We start from the raw sequence: 21,168 nt of genomic DNA, 5'->3' as shown, positions 1-21,168 counted from the left end.
TAGGACATCCATTTAATACATGCTACCCCACTCCTTCAGGCCATTAGAACTGGCCCATGCTCCTAGGTGGTCTATTGCCTTACCCTTGCCTTTTCAGTTCCTATACTGAATAAAATGTTATTAGGAATTCAGAAATGTCTTTCCCTAATCATATAAGGTGCTTACTGGACACACATAGTGACAGTCATACGCACACCATCTGACAGCCTCCAGTGGTCCTTCTTTGCCAGTAGGATGTGTTTCCGGGGCATCCAGTAGTTCCAAGAGATTTTGTAGTGATGGATTTCCAGGTCTTCCTCCTGAGGTGAATCCCAGGAAATGATGACGCCAAAGGTGCCATCCGCGCTTATCGTAAAATTCCCACTTCGGAGATCCCTGGGAGAATTTGGAGGCAACGGATCTGTGTAGAAAAAAAATCATATAATCGCAGTATATTAATACATGCATTAATGGTGAAAAATATTATCAGTGAGTAGGGATTTCATATAAAAGATGCTGTATCGTTCTGAATCTTGGGAACATGCATTAATGGTTGTGGTAATAGCGCGCCAGCAAATTGCAATACCAATTGGAGTTAAATTCTGCAGGTAAGGTCCTGAGATTTTGAGTAACTTCATCCCGTTTCATTGGTCCCTTATCTTGGCAAGATTCTGGGGAAATCTGTGCTTATCCAACTTCCAAAGTATGTTGAATGTAATCACATCATAACTCCTTTCTTGCTAAAGTTTACTGCCCACCAAAAGTGATGAGCCCTTTTTCTGATGTATGGGGCAATTCGCACTGAAGACTTTCTAACTTTTTTCTCTTTGTTTCTCACATTTTGCTGATTCTAAAGATATCCAGAGTTTTTGGACTGCCCTGGAGAAAATAACCATATAAAGTCCCCAAAAAATGTAATGTGAAAAAATGCGATGTGTGAGAAAGTGCATGTTTTTATTTTAGAAAAATCACATCAACAAAAGGTTTGCTTTGCTCAGATTGTAATCTTCCTAGCATTTACTAACAGACAAAGTTGCAAGACAAAATCATATTCACGGATAAAACAAAGGTTAAATTGACATTAAAGTTAGGTATTCAAATAACACAAAATCGAATCTTTAAAAAACAAAAGACATTGAAATTCACCAGTCAAACTTTACAGAGCTAACTATAACTTGTGCCTCGCCGTGCACTGCTTTTGACCTTTTGTTGGCTGCAGGGCTTGGCCTCCAACCATGCCATCTGGGCAACCCCCCTTAGTGCGGAAAACCATCCTTTCGCAGAAAGCCAACCCGCCCTCCCCCCACTGCTAAGGCCTTTGACGACTGGCCAAGCAGATACGCCGCACCCTCTGCGGATCCCCTGTCACCCCACAGATTTCCAACCTACATTTTAGTTTTATTGCCGGCCACCACCCACTGTGCACAGCTACAGGTCACGTGCAGCAGGACTTGGCTGCAGGGCCTTGCCTCATCCCAGATACTACAGCCAACCCACTGATGCATGTGGGCAACGTCCCAGGGGGTGGCCATCCACCCCACGGATTCCCACCCCACAATTTATGTATTCATTTTCATAATTATTTGTTTATGTCATTTTTTTGTCTGTTCAAACACATGGTCCCACGGTACTTTGAAGGACACACCATGAGCAAAAATATAAACAATGTTACATTGTTATGATAGAGGGTCCAGGGGCGGCTCTAGGGTCATGGTTGCCCTGGGCAGGGAGCGTAGGTAAGGGGCCCCGGAAGAGGGGGTCCGGGCGGGGCGGAGCACGGAGGCCAGTAAAGAAGGGGGGGGGGGAGGGGTCAGGGTGTTTGGAAGCGGAACAGAGCTGGAGGCCGCCAAATCCCTGCCAGGGGCCACCACGCAAATATGTATCCATCCTCAGAGGATTATTATATTAAGGATATATATTGGCGTGGTGGCCCTTGGGGGTTGGTGGCCTTGTGCAGGTGCACAGCTAGCACGGAGGCCAGTAAAGAGGGGGGGTCAGGGTGTTTGGAAGTGGAACAGAGCTGGAGGCCGCCAAATCCCTGCCCGGGGCCACCACACAAATATGTATCCATCCTCAGAGGATTATTATATTAAGGATATATATTGGCGTGGTGGCCACTGGGGTTTGGTTGCCTTGTGCAGGTGCACAGCTTGCACATGCCTAAGTCCGTCCCTGGAGGGTCCAAGTACGGCCAGTGGTACTCTCACGGAGTCCTCATTCAAGTTTCACTCCCATGGTACCATGCAAGCTTCACACAGATAAGCTTGCATGGCCCAGGGTATCATGGGGTGAAGCTTAAGTGGTAACTATGTGGGAGTACCACTGGCCGTACTTGGTCCTTTGAGCGTAACGATTTAAAAACATATCTATCTTTGCACCCCTGGTGGGTCCTTCTGTGTCCCGCCCCTTAAAGAGCCTGGAGAGAAGGGTACCCCTAACCTGACCCCTTATACTATTTTTAAATTACTTCCAGGACTTGAGGACCGATTCAAGTCGTATATTCAATGACTGACACATAGATACCAAAGTTTACCAGATGATTCCATATTATTAATGGCACAATACTGCACTCTTGGGGTTTTCTGTAACAACAATGTGCATTTGGGGACATGCAGCCTTGGTTCGTTGGTTCTGAAGAAACTGGACAACAGCCGTAAAGCAACAATTTGTAAAAAGAAAGCCCAACGTTTGAACCTGGTGCCCAATGACACGGAGTTATACGGTAAATTCTGCACACCCTTTACTGCACAGATTTGGGCCTGATTTTTTTAAAACTTCGGGTGGATGGATGGCTGTGAGACTTCCGGATCCCTAAGAAGACCATGACCTTAGAGTTATAACCTAGCTTTTATTAAGTGAAGGGGCCTTTAGGCGCTGTTTGCAAAGGTGACACATGACAGGGTTGCTAAAATAAATGTCGTGTCACTTTCTTCCACACCATAAGCCTAATGTCTCTGTATATCCCTCCGGAGTTTATTTTTCGTCAGTGTGTCTCTGTTTTCTTATCTTTCTCCATTCTCTGTTTTTTTCTCTTTGGCTCAAAATCTGTTAACGAATATAAGCCCCGGTTGACAAAAATGAGTGCCAATGCCATGCTTGCCAACACACCCAGTCAGATTGGCGACTCCTAATTTTTCTAAGCCAAAAATTGATTTATTTACCTTTCCCTCACCTAAAATTACTCCACTGCAAAGCAAGTCAATGTGGGTGAATATATTCTTCCAGTTCATTTCTCAAAATCTCCCTTTTTGCCTGCTTCCAAAGCTTGTTATACGACCTGCCACCTGCACAAATTAAGCACTCATGTATTGGCATACGTCTAATTCATAAACCTGCGTGACCGGTAGAGTACCTTCAACCCTCGAACATATCTCCACCTCCCTGTCATGTCAGCGCCATACACTAAATATGAGCCTGTCACACTGATGATGACGCGTCTGATAACTGCTCCTAGAAATTAATTTTTGCAGAATTAAGTACTGGAGAAGGGATGAACGGGGTCTGGGCTTCCGGTTCCCCTCAATCGAGGCTGTCATCGGAGGCAGACGGGTCAGAGCTGGCGGCACCGCCTCGACCTTGGTGTACGCTGCCAGAGCCCGACAGACGTCCATTGTGGACAGACAGGCGCGGAGGTCTCACTTCTTGTTTAGAAGCTTTGTTCTTCCGCAAGTCACGTTCGGTAACATTCACTTTCAATCTATCTCCCGACCCGTGCTTTAAAGAGAAGGCTATGACCCCCTGGGCGGTGCCAAGTGCAATCAAGCAGAGGGGGACCTTTTAACCCTTGATTCTTTTTTCTCAAGTGCTCTAGGGGGTGAACCTCTCCGGTGCTTATGTTTGCATGAGCTGAATTATAAGTGATCTGTTTACCACTGCAACTCCCCTAATCAGTGACACTCGTGATTACGTCTAAACGGGAGATATGCGAAATATAATCTGCCTTTTGTCAAAGAATATTTTTTAAAGCGATCATTCCATTTGACTGCGAGTTTAGTGACATGACATGTGGTGTTCGGATTCCCAGTATGGGTTTTTTCCGCCTTCCTTTTATTTTCTGCTCTTGGCACGTGGAGAGAGGTACAGACCCAGCGACCGGCCCTCAGGGCTGGGTCGGAGTCCCTCGTCGCTTTTTAGTGGTAACATGGCTGTGTGCAGTCTGGAATTTTCAGTCCAGTTAGTCTCTGCATGATAGATGACTTTGTGGCCCATTATTCAACTTTTTATCTTATCTAAGAGGTCATTAAGTGAAGGTGTGTAAACATTTAAAGATGTTACGTGACGAATCAGGCAAATGGGATAATAATTAGCTAGCTAAAGGTCATGGGTCACTCCACGGGTTTAACTGGGCCTAGTTGGGATGGAAGCCAAACGAAGACGCAAAAAAAACAATCTTGCATTTATTGCCATCAGAAATGCGTGCTACTGTGCATTTAGTGTGTTCCTAGGAGGCACTTAGGGGAACTTTAAATGAAGTACAGAAACCTCTTTTCACTGATGGAAATATTGCGATGGATTGAATCTTTTTTATATTAGAGCTGCACCAGGGGCTTTCTTTACTCAGAGAGTGTGATGACATGCTGGCCTTGCTTTTGATTAGGGAGAAGGGGCGTGCGTGCAGGGAGCGCGTGCTAGTACTGCATATCCCTGCAGACGTAAATTCATAAAGTGCTCAGTGTTTGTGGAAGGAAAGATGTGGTCAGTTTAATCTCTGCTGGATGTTGTTGCACAGTACATTAGCACAGGTAGCGCCTATAGACCGGAATTGTGGATTCTGTAGCTGCTGTGTTTTCCACATCATAGTGGATTAGCCGCATTTTCCACATAATCCATCATCTGCAGCAAAATTTGCATTTTTTAACCCAAAAAAATGGTTTCTAACTCAAACTATGGCAAGTCTAAAAAACGTGTTGCTGCAAAGTTGGAGAACCTTCACAGAAGCTGACTGGTTACCCTTCAGCTGCTTATTGTTGTGTTTTGGTATTAAATAGGTATTAATGTGGCGAAACCTCTCTCCAGACATGTGGAAAAATGAACAAATAATGAAGAATACTAACGCAAAATGAGATGCGTTATGCCACATAATTTGTCTTTTCCTGTTACATAATTTAATCAACTCTGCCATATATTTGGTCCTCCGCTGCTTCATAGTTCAATTGGTCCTGCTAATAGATAGTAGCGGAGAATGAGAATAGGGTTCTAGTAGGAATGGGCTACTACACCTTTTAACACAATGAAGGCATAAACCGGTCACCACCCTTCTAGGAATGATTCAATATATTATATTGGAAATGTATTTTTTCGAGGTATTAATGACCCTAACAAGGGGCCAAGATGCAGCAAGATGGGGATAGATTGCCATCTTTGTAAGAAAGTTCAAACTTTGTGTGCAAGAAAACTAGAAGTTTCAGCCTTCCTCAGACCAGTGCCTCAGGAAAATGTGTTGCCCACCAAGGAAGCTATTCTAGGAGGTGACTGGAAGGTAACCGAGCTATAGGAAAACATACAGGAAGATGGAACTGGGGAAGAGGAGCTGGTGCAGGGGTCTCCAACCTTTTCTGTAACAAGAGCTACTTATGTTCAACACAAATTATCCTGAGTGCCAGTAATATTAGTGGTGCAATAGTGCACACAGCAGACAAGATTACATTAGTGGCCATGCTATGCTAGATTACCAGTAATGTTCACCAGTGGTAATCTGAAAAACAGGTATTGTGAATCTTGAAAACCTGTAGCCGTAGCTGCTATTCTCATGGGGGAAACATCCTTTACAACGTAACTGGTACAACGCGGTACCGTTACGACGCAGCTTTAACAACGAAAGTCGTTACAACGACTTTCGCTGGAGGGCGCTCTAGGATAGGGGATAGTTTAATTTACTATCCAACACCTTCCCTACTATCCAGGGGGACTGGTGTTGGAATAGTAAATTAAACTATTCACTATCAGCGCCCCCCCAACGCAAGTCGTTGTAACGACTTGCGTTGTTAAAACTGCGTCGTAAAGGGACGCATTGTAACGGTACGCGTTGTACCGTTATACATCCTTCTCATGGCACCTAGGTAATAATATTCACAAGTTTCTGCATACGTACATGATTCATCATTTAGACATTAGTGTTAAAAATATTTTTGAAATTGAAGTATTTTCCTCTAAATATTTTATGAGTTCTGACAATGCACACATTTTCGTTTTGAATACACACTTTTCAATTTAAAAAATATATATATATTGAGCCAAGTAAAAGGTTTTTTTCTCCAAACACCAGTTTATGAGTTCTGAAAAATACACTCTTTTCAATTCTTTCATGCATTTACTAATTTAGCCAAATAAAAGCTTCTTTTTTTAGTAGGCTGAGCAGCATACAGAAAAGCCACTCACAGGTAGCTGGAAAGCTAGCAGTAGCTCGCGAGCTATTCGGAGAAGACTGGTGCATCCTCCTTGTAATGTAGGGCGCCCACCTACGGATACTAAAGACCATCTTTTAAGGGGCACATGTTTACACCTGTACACTCTATGTACATCTTGCCAATGTATTTAGATTGTGCTCTAAAATACACTATTTTGCACATTTAAAAAAAATATATATATCTTTGGAGGTGGGAGCCAGGTTTAGTCATTACTCAAGGTCATTACTTTTGGTAAGGGCAGGTCTTTACGCCCCACCTAACTGAGAGTCCCCCCCGCCACCCACTGATTCTCAGGGCTGCATGCACTTAGTATCCACTATATAATCCAAACACACCGCTGACCTAGGGCTGTGTAATTGAAGACAGTGTGATGTAAACCATACTTGATTCGTTTAATCCGATGAAACAAAGCTCTACTTAAACTCTCAGCTGAACACAACTAGTGGCCCACCATTTGATTCCCATTACATGCCTGTCAGATCCGTCCTGTAAATCTCCCGTGACACCCGGGGCCCCATAAATCATCATTGCTTTGAGCAAACATTTTCTGCGCTTGAGATATTGGCAGAGACGAAAGAAAGGTTAATGGCGACCGCATCAATCAACCAATCAGTTGAGTGGCATGCTGGTGGAGTGGTAATCGCTTCCATGCTCTGCGGCATCTGAGAGCAATCTCCGCTCCTTGGCATGGTCGTCAGCGGGTCATACAATGTGCCACATTTGTTTTTGCAGGACGGTGAGTGACAGATGGTGAACTTGCCTACATCTGCCCTGGTGTTCCTTTAAACCAGAAGAGCTCATAAGTACTTGATTCCCGCGTCCTTCAAGTTCTATTGATGGGCTCTCAATGGTAATTGACCCAGTAAAAGTGGCACAAACTTGGGCTTAATTTGAAGTGGCGGGTAAAGTAACAGTCTGCCTTGGATTTTATTCTTTGTATGAAGCATGTTTCTTCAGGACATGGGGCCCGCATGCATGTCTACTACACTGACCTGGCAGTGGGACCATAGTGCTGTAAAGCTATTGAGGTAGGTATTGTCTTGTATCGTAATTGCATTTATATAGCGCTTACTACCCCAGACGAGGCGTCAAAGCGCTTTTTCGGCGAGTAGCGTGCTACTCCGGAACCTACAAAGGATTAGTGTTGAATAAGTATAGTGAAATATGAAAGTGATTTAAGTGGTGGATAGATTAGTCAATTATTTTGATTCAGAAAGATCACATGTTAGACGGACCGGGAGGGTCGGCCGAGATTACGGGGAGAGGTCTCCAGGGAGAGCCGTCTCCAACGACTGTACAGACAAGTAACTTCCCCCCCACAGACGGACACCACACAAGATTGAAGGTTAACGAGACTTTATATGCAATTCTTAGGTTACGTTGGTATGATACAAGGAGGTCTGGACTCAGGGGTCCCCTCGATTCTAGTCTTTGGTTGAGGAAAGGGGTAGCGGGACAGTCTTAGTTACCAATGAGTACAAAATAGCTCTCAATCCTCGAGCTCGGCGTTCTAGATGATCGGGCCGTGGAGGAGCCAAGCAGGTCCCGAGATGGATGAAGGAAGGACGACGGTCCGCGGCGGAGCCTGCAGGTCCCGGTGAAAGATGACGGTTACAACGGTCCGCGGCCACGCCAGCAGATCCCGACGACGATGAAGGATGAAGGTTACGACGGCTGTGGCAGCGCCAACAGGCAGGACGATGGTGCACAGGACAGAGCTATGGCAGCGCCAGTAGTCCGTCCAGGATGAGTTCCTCTTTACGTCTCTCGACTCCAAGATACAACTCCCTTCCTGCTCTGGAGCTGCCCCAGTTATAGGGCTGGTGTGCTTTGATGTCCGGACCCTCGCACTTGGAGGTCGGGAGGTCCGGGATGAGGGAGTCCAGACACCCAGCAGGGGGGTGGAGCCAGCGCCCGGGGAGGCGATGGGCGAGCGGCACTTGGCGGGGGAGAGCCATCGGCACCTCTTTCTCCCATTGACTTGCCAAGTAGCCCGCTCACCTCCTGGGTGGAGGGTGGTGCCGGAATGTCTGAGGCCGGGCTAGGCCCCGGGTTGAGGTCGATCGGGGGCCAGGCGGCCTCGTGGTGAAGTGTCCAAGATGGCGGCCCGGGCTGGGCGCGTGGGCCGGCAGTGGATCGGATCCACGAGGTTAACGTGCTCGGGGCCAGGGGTCCCTGAGGGGACGGAGGACGTGCAATGGTGGTGTGTGGTACTTGCGTGACCGGGCTCGGGCCTGGTTGAGCCGGGGGAGAGCGGCCCTTCATGTGGCCTGTCCAACATGCGTCCCCCCCAGCTGAAGGCGGGGAGAGTTACCCATCCTCTTGGGGACTCTCCTCGTCGAGGCGGAAAAACCGGGACAGGCCATCCGCGTTGGCGTGGTCTGACCCAGGCCGGTGTTCGACTGTGAAGTCCATACCTTGCAAGGAGATGGACCAGTGTAGCAACTTTGGGTTTTCCCCCCGCATATGCATCAGCCACTGCAGGGGTCGGTGGTCGGTCTGCACCCGAAAGTGGGTGCCAAAAAGGTAGGGCCGGAGCTTCTTGAGGGCCCATACCACAGCGAAGGCTTCCCTCTCTATGGTGCTCCAGCGTTGCTCCCGTGGTAGGAGTCTCCGGCTGATGAAGGCCACCGGTTGATCAAGGCCTTCGGTGTTCACTTGAGACAGGACCGCCCCAATGCCCTGGTCGGAGGCGTCCGTCTGGACGACGAACTCCCGGCTGTAGTCTGGGGCCTGGAGCACAGGAGCGGAACACATGGCGGCCTTCAACTGTTCGAATGCCGCTTGACACTCTGGGGTCCAGTTCACCTTCTTGGGCTGATTCTTTGACGTGAGTTCGGTGAGAGGCCCCACTATGGTACCATAGTCTTTCACGAACCTTCGGTAATAGCCCGTGAGGCCCAGGAAGGCTCGTACCTCGGTTTGGGTGATAGGGGGCTGCCAGTCCTGGATGGCGGCAATTTTCAGCTGTAGAGGGGCCACTAGGCCGCTTCCCACCTGGTGTCCGAGGTAGGTCACAGACCCTTGTCCAATTTGACACTTGCTGGCCTTGATCGTGAGGCCAGCTCGCTGAAGGGCTTGCAGCACTGCTCGGAGGTGGTGGAGGTGCTCGGTCCAATGGTGGCTGTACACAGCGATGTCGTCTAGGTAGGCGGCGCTGAACCCTTCGAGCCCCGCCAGGACCTGATTGACGAGCCGTTGGAAAGTCGCTGGGGCATTCTTCATGCCGAAGGGCATGACCGTAAAATGGTAGTGGCCATCGGGGGTGGAGAAGGCAGAACGTTCTTGTGCTCGGGGTGTGAGGCCGATCTGCCAATAACCTGCTGTCAGGTCGAAGATGCTGAGGTAGCGGGCAGCTCCCATTCGGTCGACCAGTTCATCTGCCCGGGGGATGGGATGTGCGTCCGTTCTGGTGACTTCATTCAGGCCCCGGTAGTCGACGCAGAACCGGAGTTCTGGTGTGGTTCCGGGGGCGGCTGCTTTGGGGACCAGTACGACCGGGCTGGCCCATGGACTGTCTGAGGGCTCGATGACCCCGAGCGTGAGCATCTTAGCCACTTCCGCCTGGATGCAGGCCCGTACCCGATCAGGTACGCGGTAGGCCCGGTGGCGGATAGGAGGGCTGTCTCCGGTGTCCACATCGTGCACACACCAGGAAGTGACACCTGGGGTGAGGGAGAACAGACTGGCGAACCGTGACAGGAGGGCTTGGCACTCTTGGCGTTGTTCTCTGGTGAGGGTCTCCGAGAGTCGGACCCCATCCACGGAGCCGTCTTGCTCCTGGGTCCGCAGGAGGTCAGGGAGAGGCTCGGAGTCGTCTTCAACCCCATTGTCTGTGGCCATCAGTAGGCTGAGTTCTGTTCGTGCAAAGTGGGGTTTCAGTCTGTTGGTGTGGAGGACTCGGAGTGGGTTCCGGGAGGACTCCATATCGATCAGATAGGTGGCAGGACCCTTGCGCTCGATTACCTTGAAGGGTCCCGTCCATTTGTCTTGGAGAGCGCATGGCTCCGTGGGGGACATTACCCATACCTGTTGCCCCGGCTCGAATTCAATGGATGAGGCGTTCTGGTCATACCATTTTTTCATGTCCTCTTGACTGGCCTCTAGGTTGGCTTTTGCTAGGTCTCTGAACCGCCGGGACTGGTTGCGGAGGGTGAGGAGGTACCGGAAGACATCTGGAGGGCTCTTGGCCGGAGGCATCTCCCAGCCTTCTTTGATCAGGCTGAGCGGCCCCCGCACTGGGTGCCCATATAGCAGTTCGAATGGGCTGAAGCCTAGAGATTTCTGTGGGACCTCTCGGTAGGCGAAGAGGAGGCACGGCAGCAGCACATCCCACTGGCGACGGAGGGGCTCTTCCAATCCCCCGATCATCCCTTTTAGCGTGCGGTTGAACCGCTCAACAAGTCCGTTCCCTTGGGGGTGATAGGGGGTCGTGAATCGGTAGGTGACCCCACACTGTTGCCAGAGGGATTTCATGTATTTAGAGATAAAGTTCGTGCCTCTGTCGCTGACGACTTCTCGGGGGAACCCCACGCGGGAGAAGATCCCCATCAGGGCCCGGCCGACCACTGGGGCTGTCACGGTCCGGAGAGGAACAGCCTCAGGGTAGCGGGTGGCGTGGTCCACTAGCACCAGAATGAAGCGATGGCCTTGTTTTGTACGCGGGTCCAGGGGTCCCACAATGTCTATTCCGACCCTCTCAAATGGGGTCGTGACTACTGGAAAAGGTTGCAAGGGGGCCTTTAGTTTGCGGCCGCTCTTCCCACTGGCTTGGCACGTGGGGCAAGATCGGCAATGCTGGTGTACATCGTTTCTCATTTTGGGCCAGAAGAAGTGGGTCACTAGGCGACTGTAGGTTTTATCTTGTCCCAGGTGCCCTGCCAGGGGGACATCGTGGGCCAGGTTTAGCAGGAAGTCTCTAAAGCGGAGGGGCACTACTAGTACTCGGTTGGCCCCCAGCTCGGCGATTCGTTGCTCGCTGTACAACAGATCATTGTCCCAGTAGACCCAATGAGTTCCGGAGGTATCCCCTGCGCTTTGGGCGAGCGCTTGTTGGCGGAGTCCCTCGAGGGAGGGACAGGTCTTCTGTTCCTGGCGAAATTGTTCTTGTGTGGGTCCCCCCTCTTGGGCCCACTGGTCAAGGTTAGCGAGGTCGGAAGGTTGAGCAGGTTCGAGGGGGGTGTCATGGTCGGGGGTCTCGGCTGGGGCGACCGGAGGCGGTGGCGCCGGCCATTCTGGTTCTTCCGGGTGATGGTTGGCACGGGCGGCCATGGACCGGGTGGTGACGCACGCCCAGTCCGGGACGCCCAACATCCCCAAGTGTTCTTTTCGCTCCACGGCTGCCCACGGGGAGCTCTCCAGGTCATTTCCGAGGAGGCAGTCCACGGGGGCGTCGTCTCGGACCGTCACCTTCAACATGCCGGAGACCCCTCCCCACTCAAAGGGGACGCAGGCCATCCGACACAGACTTTCCGAGTTGTCGGCTGATCGCACAGGGCAGAGAATGTTCGGTAGATATTGTTCTGGGGTCACCAGGTGACAGCGGACGGCTGTCACACTGGCCCCGGTGTCCCGAAGGGCTTCGGCCCGTTGTCCATTGATGCTCACCCATTGGCTGTACTTCTGGGTGTTAGCGGGTAGGGGGACCCGCGGGACCATGTCTCTTCCCCCTAAGCACGCGAGAGTCATGGCGGCTGGCTCCCACTCTTGATACTCTTGCTCGTCTGTTTCTTGTTCCTCGGAGATCTGTTCTTCCCCTAGTGCCGCGGCGGCCACATGGCGGGGTTTTGGACTCTGATACTGCGGGCAGCTTGGGTCGTTTGCATAGTGGCCGACTCGTTGGCATCGGTGACACGTGACATTGGCTCTGTACCCCGGTCGCGCCGGGGTGCTGCCCCGGTTGGCCGGGGGGGGTGGTGCTGGTAACGGGGGCGGCCGGAGTGTTGTCTCTTCCTCGTCCTTGGCCCCCTCCTCCTCCTCTGGGTCGGTGGTGACCATTGTTGTTCCTGTTCTGCTCGTAGGACCCATTCCGGCCCACTCTGGTGATCTCCCACCGGTCAGCTTCGGCTGCGAGCTGCCGGGGATCGGTTAACTTGCTGTCGAGGAGGTGTTGGCGTAGTTCAATGAAGCAATTGTTGGACAGATGCTCCCATACCATCAGATTGAACAGCTGCTCGTAGGTCGTGACGTTGTTCCCTCTGATCCAGCCTTCGAAAGCTCGGCTAAAGTACGTTACATAGTCCACCCAAGTTGTACCCGGGATGCGTGTGCAGTCTCGGAACCTCTGACGGTACATCTCGGGCGTGAGGCCATAGCGGGTGAGGAGGGCCGCTTTCATATGGTCGTAGGAGGTCATCTGGTGGTCTGGGAGCTGTAACAGGGTATCGCGGCCCTCATTGAGGAATCTGCCCCATAGGCCGGCTCCCCAATCGTTTCTATCGATCCGGTGCGCAGTCATAGCGATTTCATAGGCCTTAAACCATTGCTGGATGTCGTCCTCTCGAAAATATTCTCGGACAACATCCTTGGGGATGTGTACTTTTTTCTCCGTGGTCCCTGGGGTGTGTGGTCTCTCGGGCACCCCTAACTCTTTATTCTGCTTGCGCAGGTTGATCTCGGCTAGGTTCCGTTCATGCTCGTATGCTAGTTTCTTTTCCTCGAGCTCCCTTTGTCTCTGTTTCTCCTCTCTTTCTTCTCGGAGACGTAGGTGCTCTAAGTTTATTTTTTGTTCGGCCAACTTGAGTTCTACGTCCATCTTGAGTCGGGCCATTTCTAGCTCGTGTAGTCGGGTTTTTTCTCTTTCTTGGATCTCGTCTTGCGAGAGACCGGTTCTTTGCCCTTCAGGGGCCGTGTTGGTTTTTTTCGCGGTGCTTTGCTCAGGGGCTTCGGCATCCCCGGTCTCTGCCCAAGATTCTAGGGCATGCTTAAAATCGTCCTTGGTGCTTAGTCCGGTGGTAGCGATACCTAGTTCGATGCAGAACTGCTTTAGTTCACGATGGCTGTACTCCTCTAGTTTTTCCATTTGGAACTTCTCAGTTGATCCGCTCTCTTTAGTTGTCATTGTGGTTCGTTGTGGGGTGAGCTACTCTCTGTACGTTATGCGGTGATTCGGATCGCGCCGCTGGCCACCAATGTTAGACGGACCGGGAGGGTCGGCCGAGATTACGGGGAGAGGTCTCCAGGGAGAGCCGTCTCCAACGACTGTACAGACAAGTAACTTCCCCCCCACAGACGGACACCACACAAGATTGAAGGTTAACGAGACTTTATATGCAATTCTTAGGTTACGTTGGTATGATACAAGGAGGTCTGGACTCAGGGGTCCCCTCGATTCTAGTCTTTGGTTGAGGAAAGGGGTAGCGGGACAGTCTTAGTTACCAATGAGTACAAAATAGCTCTCAATCCTCGAGCTCGGCGTTCTAGATGATCGGGCCGTGGAGGAGCCAAGCAGGTCCCGAGATGGATGAAGGAAGGACGACGGTCCGCGGCGGAGCCTGCAGGTCCCGGTGAAAGATGACGGTTACAACGGTCCGCGGCCACGCCAGCAGATCCCGACGACGATGAAGGATGAAGGTTACGACGGCTGTGGCAGCGCCAACAGGCAGGACGATGGTGCACAGGACAGAGCTATGGCAGCGCCAGTAGTCCGTCCAGGATGAGTTCCTCTTTACGTCTCTCGACTCCAAGATACAACTCCCTTCCTGCTCTGGAGCTGCCCCAGTTATAGGGCTGGTGTGCTTTGATGTCCGGACCCTCGCACTTGGAGGTCGGGAGGTCCGGGATGAGGGAGTCCAGACACCCAGCAGGGGGGTGGAGCCAGCGCCCGGGGAGGCGATGGGCGAGCGGCACTTGGCGGGGGAGAGCCATCGGCACCTCTTTCTCCCATTGACTTGCCAAGTAGCCCGCTCACCTCCTGGGTGGAGGGTGGTGCCGGAATGTCTGAGGCCGGGCTAGGCCCCGGGTTGAGGTCGATCGGGGGCCAGGCGGCCTCGTGGTGAAGTGTCCAAGATGGCGGCCCGGGCTGGGCGCGTGGGCCGGCAGTGGATCGGATCCACGAGGTTAACGTGCTCGGGGCCAGGGGTCCCTGAGGGGACGGAGGACGTGCAATGGTGGTGTGTGGTACTTGCGTGACCGGGCTCGGGCCTGGTTGAGCCGGGGGAGAGCGGCCCTTCATGTGGCCTGTCCAACATCACATAGAAGGGCTAATGCATGCATTTTAGACATGTGGGTGTGAACTGATGTTCACAGGTTCAAATCTTGGTCTCTCTGCTCAGCCTTTTTTAATTCTAAGGTTGATAAATTAGTATCATTGAGATGATAATTAACACCAACTAGTAGCTCTTAGATACCAGAGAAATGGTAGCATTTGCTATATAAATGCTGTAATTGTTATTATAAATAGGTTAATGAAATTGGAATAAGTGTCTGCATGGGTCAACACATACGCTTTACCTCTACACGCACATTCTTTGATGTTATTCTGGGTTCCCAGTGCATTTTTTTTATCAAATCCATTTCCAGGTAATACATGTAGGATTGTTTTTGGGTGAAAATGTGGATTTTCTGCTGCTTTTTTTGAAAACCTCTACGCTCTCCGTGATTTCTACAAAGGTAGATGGTTAACATTTCGGGCTGTAGCTAGAACAGGTTTGTAAAGGAGTTTCGATGCATACTGTGCAGTCTGTAAGCCTGTAGTGATGGTAGGGTCAGACTGAGGGGAGGGTTAAAGCAATGTGTGATCTGCCAGTGAGCATGCAACGGAAGTCCCAGAATATTGGTGCTGAAGGTGGGCTCAGGACCACACACTTATCTACCTACAAAAATGTTAAAGTGCGCCTACTGTCAACATCTGGTGTTTGCTCCCTGGTATACTAGGACTGGATTTCAAATGCACATTTAATCGAATTTTCCAATATGTGGCACATTCATTTGATTGGATTTTGTGATTCTTAAGAGATTAACATTTTCATACATTGATAATTTTGAACGGCGTACATCACTATATCCTTAATGAAATATCAACCTGCAAAACTATTCAAGCCACAATATTGACTATAACTATTTTGTCGAGGTAAGTGTATATGGGTAAGTATAGAATAACTTATTTTAACACCACGTCTACTTATTTTGACTGTGCAGAGGGCTGATCAAAATAAATGGATGCAATATTTTTGCACGTCAAACTTCATGATTTACCACAATATCTGAATGGTCTTTATTTCTGGAACAGCAAGTAACCAGATTACTAAATCTAGATAAGTATTACAGCATGATTTACATTTTCTAGAGATTTAGAGATGCAGACTCATGTGCAAGAACAGAGAAGACCACCAACATTCTTGGGTCAGTAAAGGCTGGACAGGGTAAACACCTGGAACTACGCGGCTAGAGCCACACGTTCCAGAAGCCCGCAAGCGTAACCACGCTTGCCCGAACAACGCATTTGCCTAAACCACGCATATGCGTGGTTGAGGAAAACAGCTAGTGTTCGGGATTGGCAGAGACTCGAAACAGGAACAGAAGCATCAGAATTGGAAGCAGACATGGACAGGTGAGTGGGGCTGGGGGTCGCTTTCAGGGGGGTGGCAGATTTATAGGACTCAGGGTGGTAGGGTGTCAGGGTACTTTTAAGGAGGGGGCAAGTTTTTAGGGCTCTGGGCAGGCGGAGGGGTTTGGGCGAGCATTTAAGGAATGGGGCGTTTTTAGGGCTCAGGGCGGGGGGGGGCAGGTAGGGTTTTTGTAATTTAGGACTTAGGTTGGGGAGGCAGGTAGGGGTTGTAATTTAGGGCTGGGGGGTTAGAGTAGTGGCGAACGTAGCCACACATTCACCCTTACCACTCATGTCTTTACTATGAAGTTGCGTGGTAAAGGAATGCATGGTTAAGTCGCATTCGTAGTTTGAGCTATGTGGTAGAGGCACATGTTGTTGAGCCTTGTATGCTTCTATCATACAACCGCTGGACATCATTCCCTGTGGAGCAACAGCACCTTCCAGTGATGTCTGCATGTATTAAGAGGGTAAAAGTGAGGTTCTCATGTGCAACTGTTCCTCTTTTAGACAAAACATTGTTGCCTTCAATACATCGCGGCCTACGTTTGGATCGATATTTGCCCAACACAACAAAATCCGACTCGGCAGGGTTGGATCGGGAATTAAGAAACGCCTGTAATTACTATTCAAGTCATCACAATCATGCCAATTACTAAGTGAACAAAAATCTCCAGAATTAGCACAGCAAATGATAGCCAAGTGCTTATTGCTAGTGTCAGACAGGACAAGAGCCTTGATAGTTGCATAGTAAGACCATGGGAAACAGCCAATCAAGAAACAATAAGGACAAGTATGTTAGAGTTAAAAGAAGACAAGGGAGTAAAATTCATTCATAACAAGCAGAAAGAAATGGGCCATTTCACAAAGGCATTTATGAATATGGGAAGCAGCACTCCTTACTCATAAATGACTTCATGATTTGGCACCATGGTTTGGAACGTAGGCAAGTATGAAAAATGGTGTACGTGTGTGCCAAGAAAGCAGCCATTAAAAGTGGAGGCCACTATAAAACTGAAACATTAATTAAAGGTTAAACAAAGATTATGGAGCCAGACCCAAAGGATTTATGAGTTGGCAAAGTAGTACAAGAGCACTTCTACTTCACATATTCATAAATGCCTTTGTGAACTGTTCACAAAGATTTACTTATGGTGTGAAAGTAAAAGTGGAAGTGTTGCAATCAGCAGCAATAACTATATACACACATAAGTGAGGCAATAATTGGTAAAGTAATGTCTTGAGTAGGAGAAAACACTAACAGAGCTGTTACTGAAGGGCAAACAAAAGTACATTTGCAGTCATGGTTCTCAATGAGCATGTCCCAGAAAATGTATTTGAAAGCACTAAAAATGGGGCATTCCTGATATGCAAGCGAAGAGCATTCCAAACTTGAGGAGCATTGCCTAAGAAGGATCTACACACAAACAAGGAGTGTAGAAAGATCTTTTGATTTTTTTTTTCACAACCGTCTTTATTGAATTGTTAGGCAGAGCATAGGTACAGTACTCCACAATCAGGAGGATACCGTCCACATTAATCAAATAGCAGGATGAACAGAAGCCTAAATTTGAAATAACCCCTCTCCCCGTTCCACGTCCCACCCATCCCCAAAAACACACCCCAACTCCCTTCCCCGGCTACCCACCCCTTATCCCACCCTAGCCCTGTGCACGTGTCCACATTTCACAAATTATACAAGCAAGGCAATGTAGGTATCAGGTAGCGACCTAGGGCCCAAGGCCCCCATCCGGAGGCGGCACATCCTCTATATCAGCTGGGGGTTCCAAATCCAGTCCTCTGTAGTCTGCCCACCGCTTCCAGATCTTATAATGTTTCCGGGGGCACCCTCTGGCCTCAAAGACAGGCAACTCTAAGCCCATAAGGAAGTCTAAGCCCGCCTTCCAGGCGGTAAGTTGGGGGGCACGATCACTCTTCCAGGCTTTTGCCAGATCTCGCTTAGCTACAACCAAACCTAGCAACAGCAGGTGGCATTTATAGATGTTGCCTCCAACATTTTCCAGAACATGGAGGAGGCCCAACCTGGGTGTACGGGGGAGATCCCACCCCAGCACTTCCGACAGACAATTCCACACCCCATTCCAATAGCGAGTCAGACCCACACAAGACCACACCGTATGCAGCAACGTTCCTCTTTCAGTTCCACAGCGCAAACATTCCAGAGTGGCAATGAGGCCTGCCCTCCACAGTCTCTCCCGAGTGTAGTATGCTCTATGCAGGTATTTAAATTGTATGAACCTGAGTCGCACAGCAATGGCAGCCCCACGGGGAAGATCTTTTGATTTTTGAGTGATTGTTTCTTGAACACCTAGAAATTGATATCTCATGAGTGACATATCTAAGTGTAGGACGTAACGAAAAGGGTCTGTGGCCGACTGGTGGATCAATAACTGCCACTTGGTTAAACAGCTTTTTCTATTATCTTTGTGATGACCATTTACAAAGCTGGTAGCAACTTTCCTAACCAGAAATCAAGGTGTATGTTTAAGAAGGTGAGAGAGTTAATAAAAAAATTGGGGAATTAGATATGTAGAGGTGTTATTTCTCATAGTACATCTACCCTCAATTAGTACCTTTTTATGGTAAGCAAAAGCTGGAGGATATATTTATTTTTCTGGTGTTAGTGAAAAATTTGACATCAGCATGAAGGGAATCCAATCAATTTTTGGGGAGGCTGGCGAGGCGGGCCAAAACGTTACCACAGAACACTACCAGCACCTCCACTGCTAATTTGGAGCCTTTGACAGACAGTATATATTTTAACTGTTTAAGATTTCAGAATTGAAATTTAGCAGGTTTATGCCATGATCTGTTTGTATGAATTGTAAGAATGTTTTTTAAACTTTGAGCTTTTATGATTGTTTGTCTGTTCAATTGAATAAAGCCTTCTTTGAAATTGGCTGTGTTCTTGAGGTTTTAATCCAAGAGGAATCCCAGAGATTTCCCAGCCATGTCATGTTTCGGAACGATGCCAGCATTCTTGATGGTTTCAAAGCCAGACTCCATTGTTATAAGGTTAGGTTTGAGGAAGAATAAAAGAAATTCAGCCTTCAGATAACTGAAATGGAAGCATTTCATTTCCATCCTGTTATGAGTGGCTTGAAGAGAAAGTCTGATCCAGGAGATAGATTCAGGGAAATGCATTTTACAAAAAATGTTTAGGTGTCAACGACCTACTGACAAAATGACAGGCCAAGATCTTTAAAAAGCTCTCCAACATAGAGATTACAATGAATGGTCAATATGGAGGTCTACGGGATACCCCATGGCATAGGAGTTCAGTCGTAGAAGGATTCCACGATTTTTCTCTCCAATGTGAGATCCATGAGATTTGATTCACACCATTTCTGTTTTATTGAAACCCATCCTGCTTTTGAGAGTGTCTAACAGGATTTGTTGTTTAAGGAGACAAATTATGCTGTAAGATCCAGTAGCATGTGAATACAAGAGTCATCACAGGAAAGGCAGATGTCAACTACTAACATGCGCATCCCATGCTACAGCCACTGCTTTAATCCGGAGTGAAACAAGCTTGGAAGTTCATTCCCTTGAATGTCTTTTGTAATTGTGAGGCAACTCATTTTTCAATGACATTAAAGATGAAGGGGAGATTGGGAACGAGGTAGTCAACAAATGGTTGGCCGGATTCTGGTTGTGATTTGACATGGACAGCTTTGAAGCACTGCAAAAAGAAACCATGTTGGAGGGATAAGTTCTAGAGGGCCAGGCATATTTTGAAAGGATAATTTGGGCTAGTTCATTGGCAAGAACTGGTGGGAAAGCACTGTCAGACTTAAAGCCTAATTACGAGTACAGGTGGTATTTATCGCACATGATAAATAAGGATACTAAGGGGTACTTCATTTTTGTGTGCACTAAATACCTCCTATTACGAGTTGTTGGGGAACAACATGCAGATTTTGGTGTTTAATGTACCAAAATCCACATGATACTGTAAATACCGTATGGTTTTCCCCTGTTAAATTTGTGGCAAGTTTGACCTCGTGTAAGTTAACAAAGATTGAGTTATTTAACTCACTTATCGGGTTTATTAAATACCCAAGAACTCATAATTCTACACGTGCGTAAACAGGGGTGTACACACGTGACGAAATTTAACAAGCAACTTGTAATCAGGCTCTAAGAATGATGCTTAGTGTCAGTATCTGCAGCGATATTATCTTAATTTACTCTTGTGATGGATAGTTCTTGCCTAATTTTGTTTGAGTTAGAGAGAGTTCATCTATAAATGTTATAATTTTGCTGTATAAAATGTAAAGAAATTCATTGTATCTAGATTTATTTGGCCCAGCAAGGCAGGTGTTAGTTTGTGATTTAATGATTGTAATAGAAATTTGGGTTAACTGAGTAGATTTCAGATTTTAGACAGGAAGCTGTTTTTTGAGAAAATGTATGATTTTTAAGTTTTTCTTTTGATTTGCACCTTATTTAGTGAGAATGGCTGTTTTCTGAGTTTCCAGATTCTTTCAGTTTACAGACGGAGCGTCTTTTGAGAATGAGACGCATGCAACAATTTGGAAGTCTTGGTTTTATTTGCATCCTCCTAGATAGAGGAGTGCAATCATCAACAATGACTTTGAGAGATGAGTTAAAGTTCTGAAAGAGAAGGTTTAGGTTGTTGGTGTCCGAGGGTTCTACTAGAAATGAACAGATCAAAGAGCTCAGGTCTTCTTCTTCTAAGTTTCTGTGGTCTCCGGCCACTTATATTCTCGTTTGGTTTGAATATAATGCATATTATTATATGTTGAGATAGAGAATGGAATCAAAAATTGATCCATCTAATCAATGGTAATGGGGTCAAAGATCTGAATGGAGACTTGCTTGCCAATAATAAGGTCAATTAGAGAGTCCTGACACTGTTTGGGTTTAAGGACATGTTGTTTGAGATTGTTGGCTGTGAGGAAGGATGCAACTTCAGTAGTATGATATTTTATTCCACTTAACCGTAGGAAGGTTGTATCACAGGGGAGAAGGAGGTTTAAGGTAATGAGCTCAATAAGTGCAGTTGTAAATAAAGGGACAATGCGGGCCATTTGAAGGCTAGTAGATAATGGCAAGCCTCCTTTAGTTCATAGTGGGATGGTGATCTCAGCTTAGGGAATTTGAAGAAAGCCGAAAAGGAACATCTATTTTTAACAACACTCATAAGTTATGGCGTCTAAGAAAGGAGAGCCTTTGTTCCATCTGCTACAC

General features: G+C 48.2%; 1 protein-coding gene across 1 annotated transcript in view; it reads right to left on the bottom strand.

The window, feature by feature from the left end:
- LOC147683839 (anosmin-1-like) overlaps positions 1-21,168 on the bottom strand; it is a 225,161-nt gene that overhangs the window by 57,601 nt on the left and 146,392 nt on the right. Inside the window, exon 7 of the mRNA XM_086944239.1 lies at positions 195-400. Coding sequence (XP_086800365.1) covers positions 195-400 — 206 coding nt within the window. The remainder of the gene's footprint in view (positions 1-194; positions 401-21,168) is intronic.

Source organism: Lissotriton vulgaris, chromosome 11 (assembly GCF_964263255.1).
Source record: "Lissotriton vulgaris chromosome 11, aLisVul1.2, whole genome shotgun sequence".
Taxonomy (NCBI): Eukaryota; Metazoa; Chordata; class Amphibia; order Caudata; family Salamandridae; genus Lissotriton; species Lissotriton vulgaris.
This window is presented reverse-complemented; position numbering and strand designations above follow the sequence as displayed.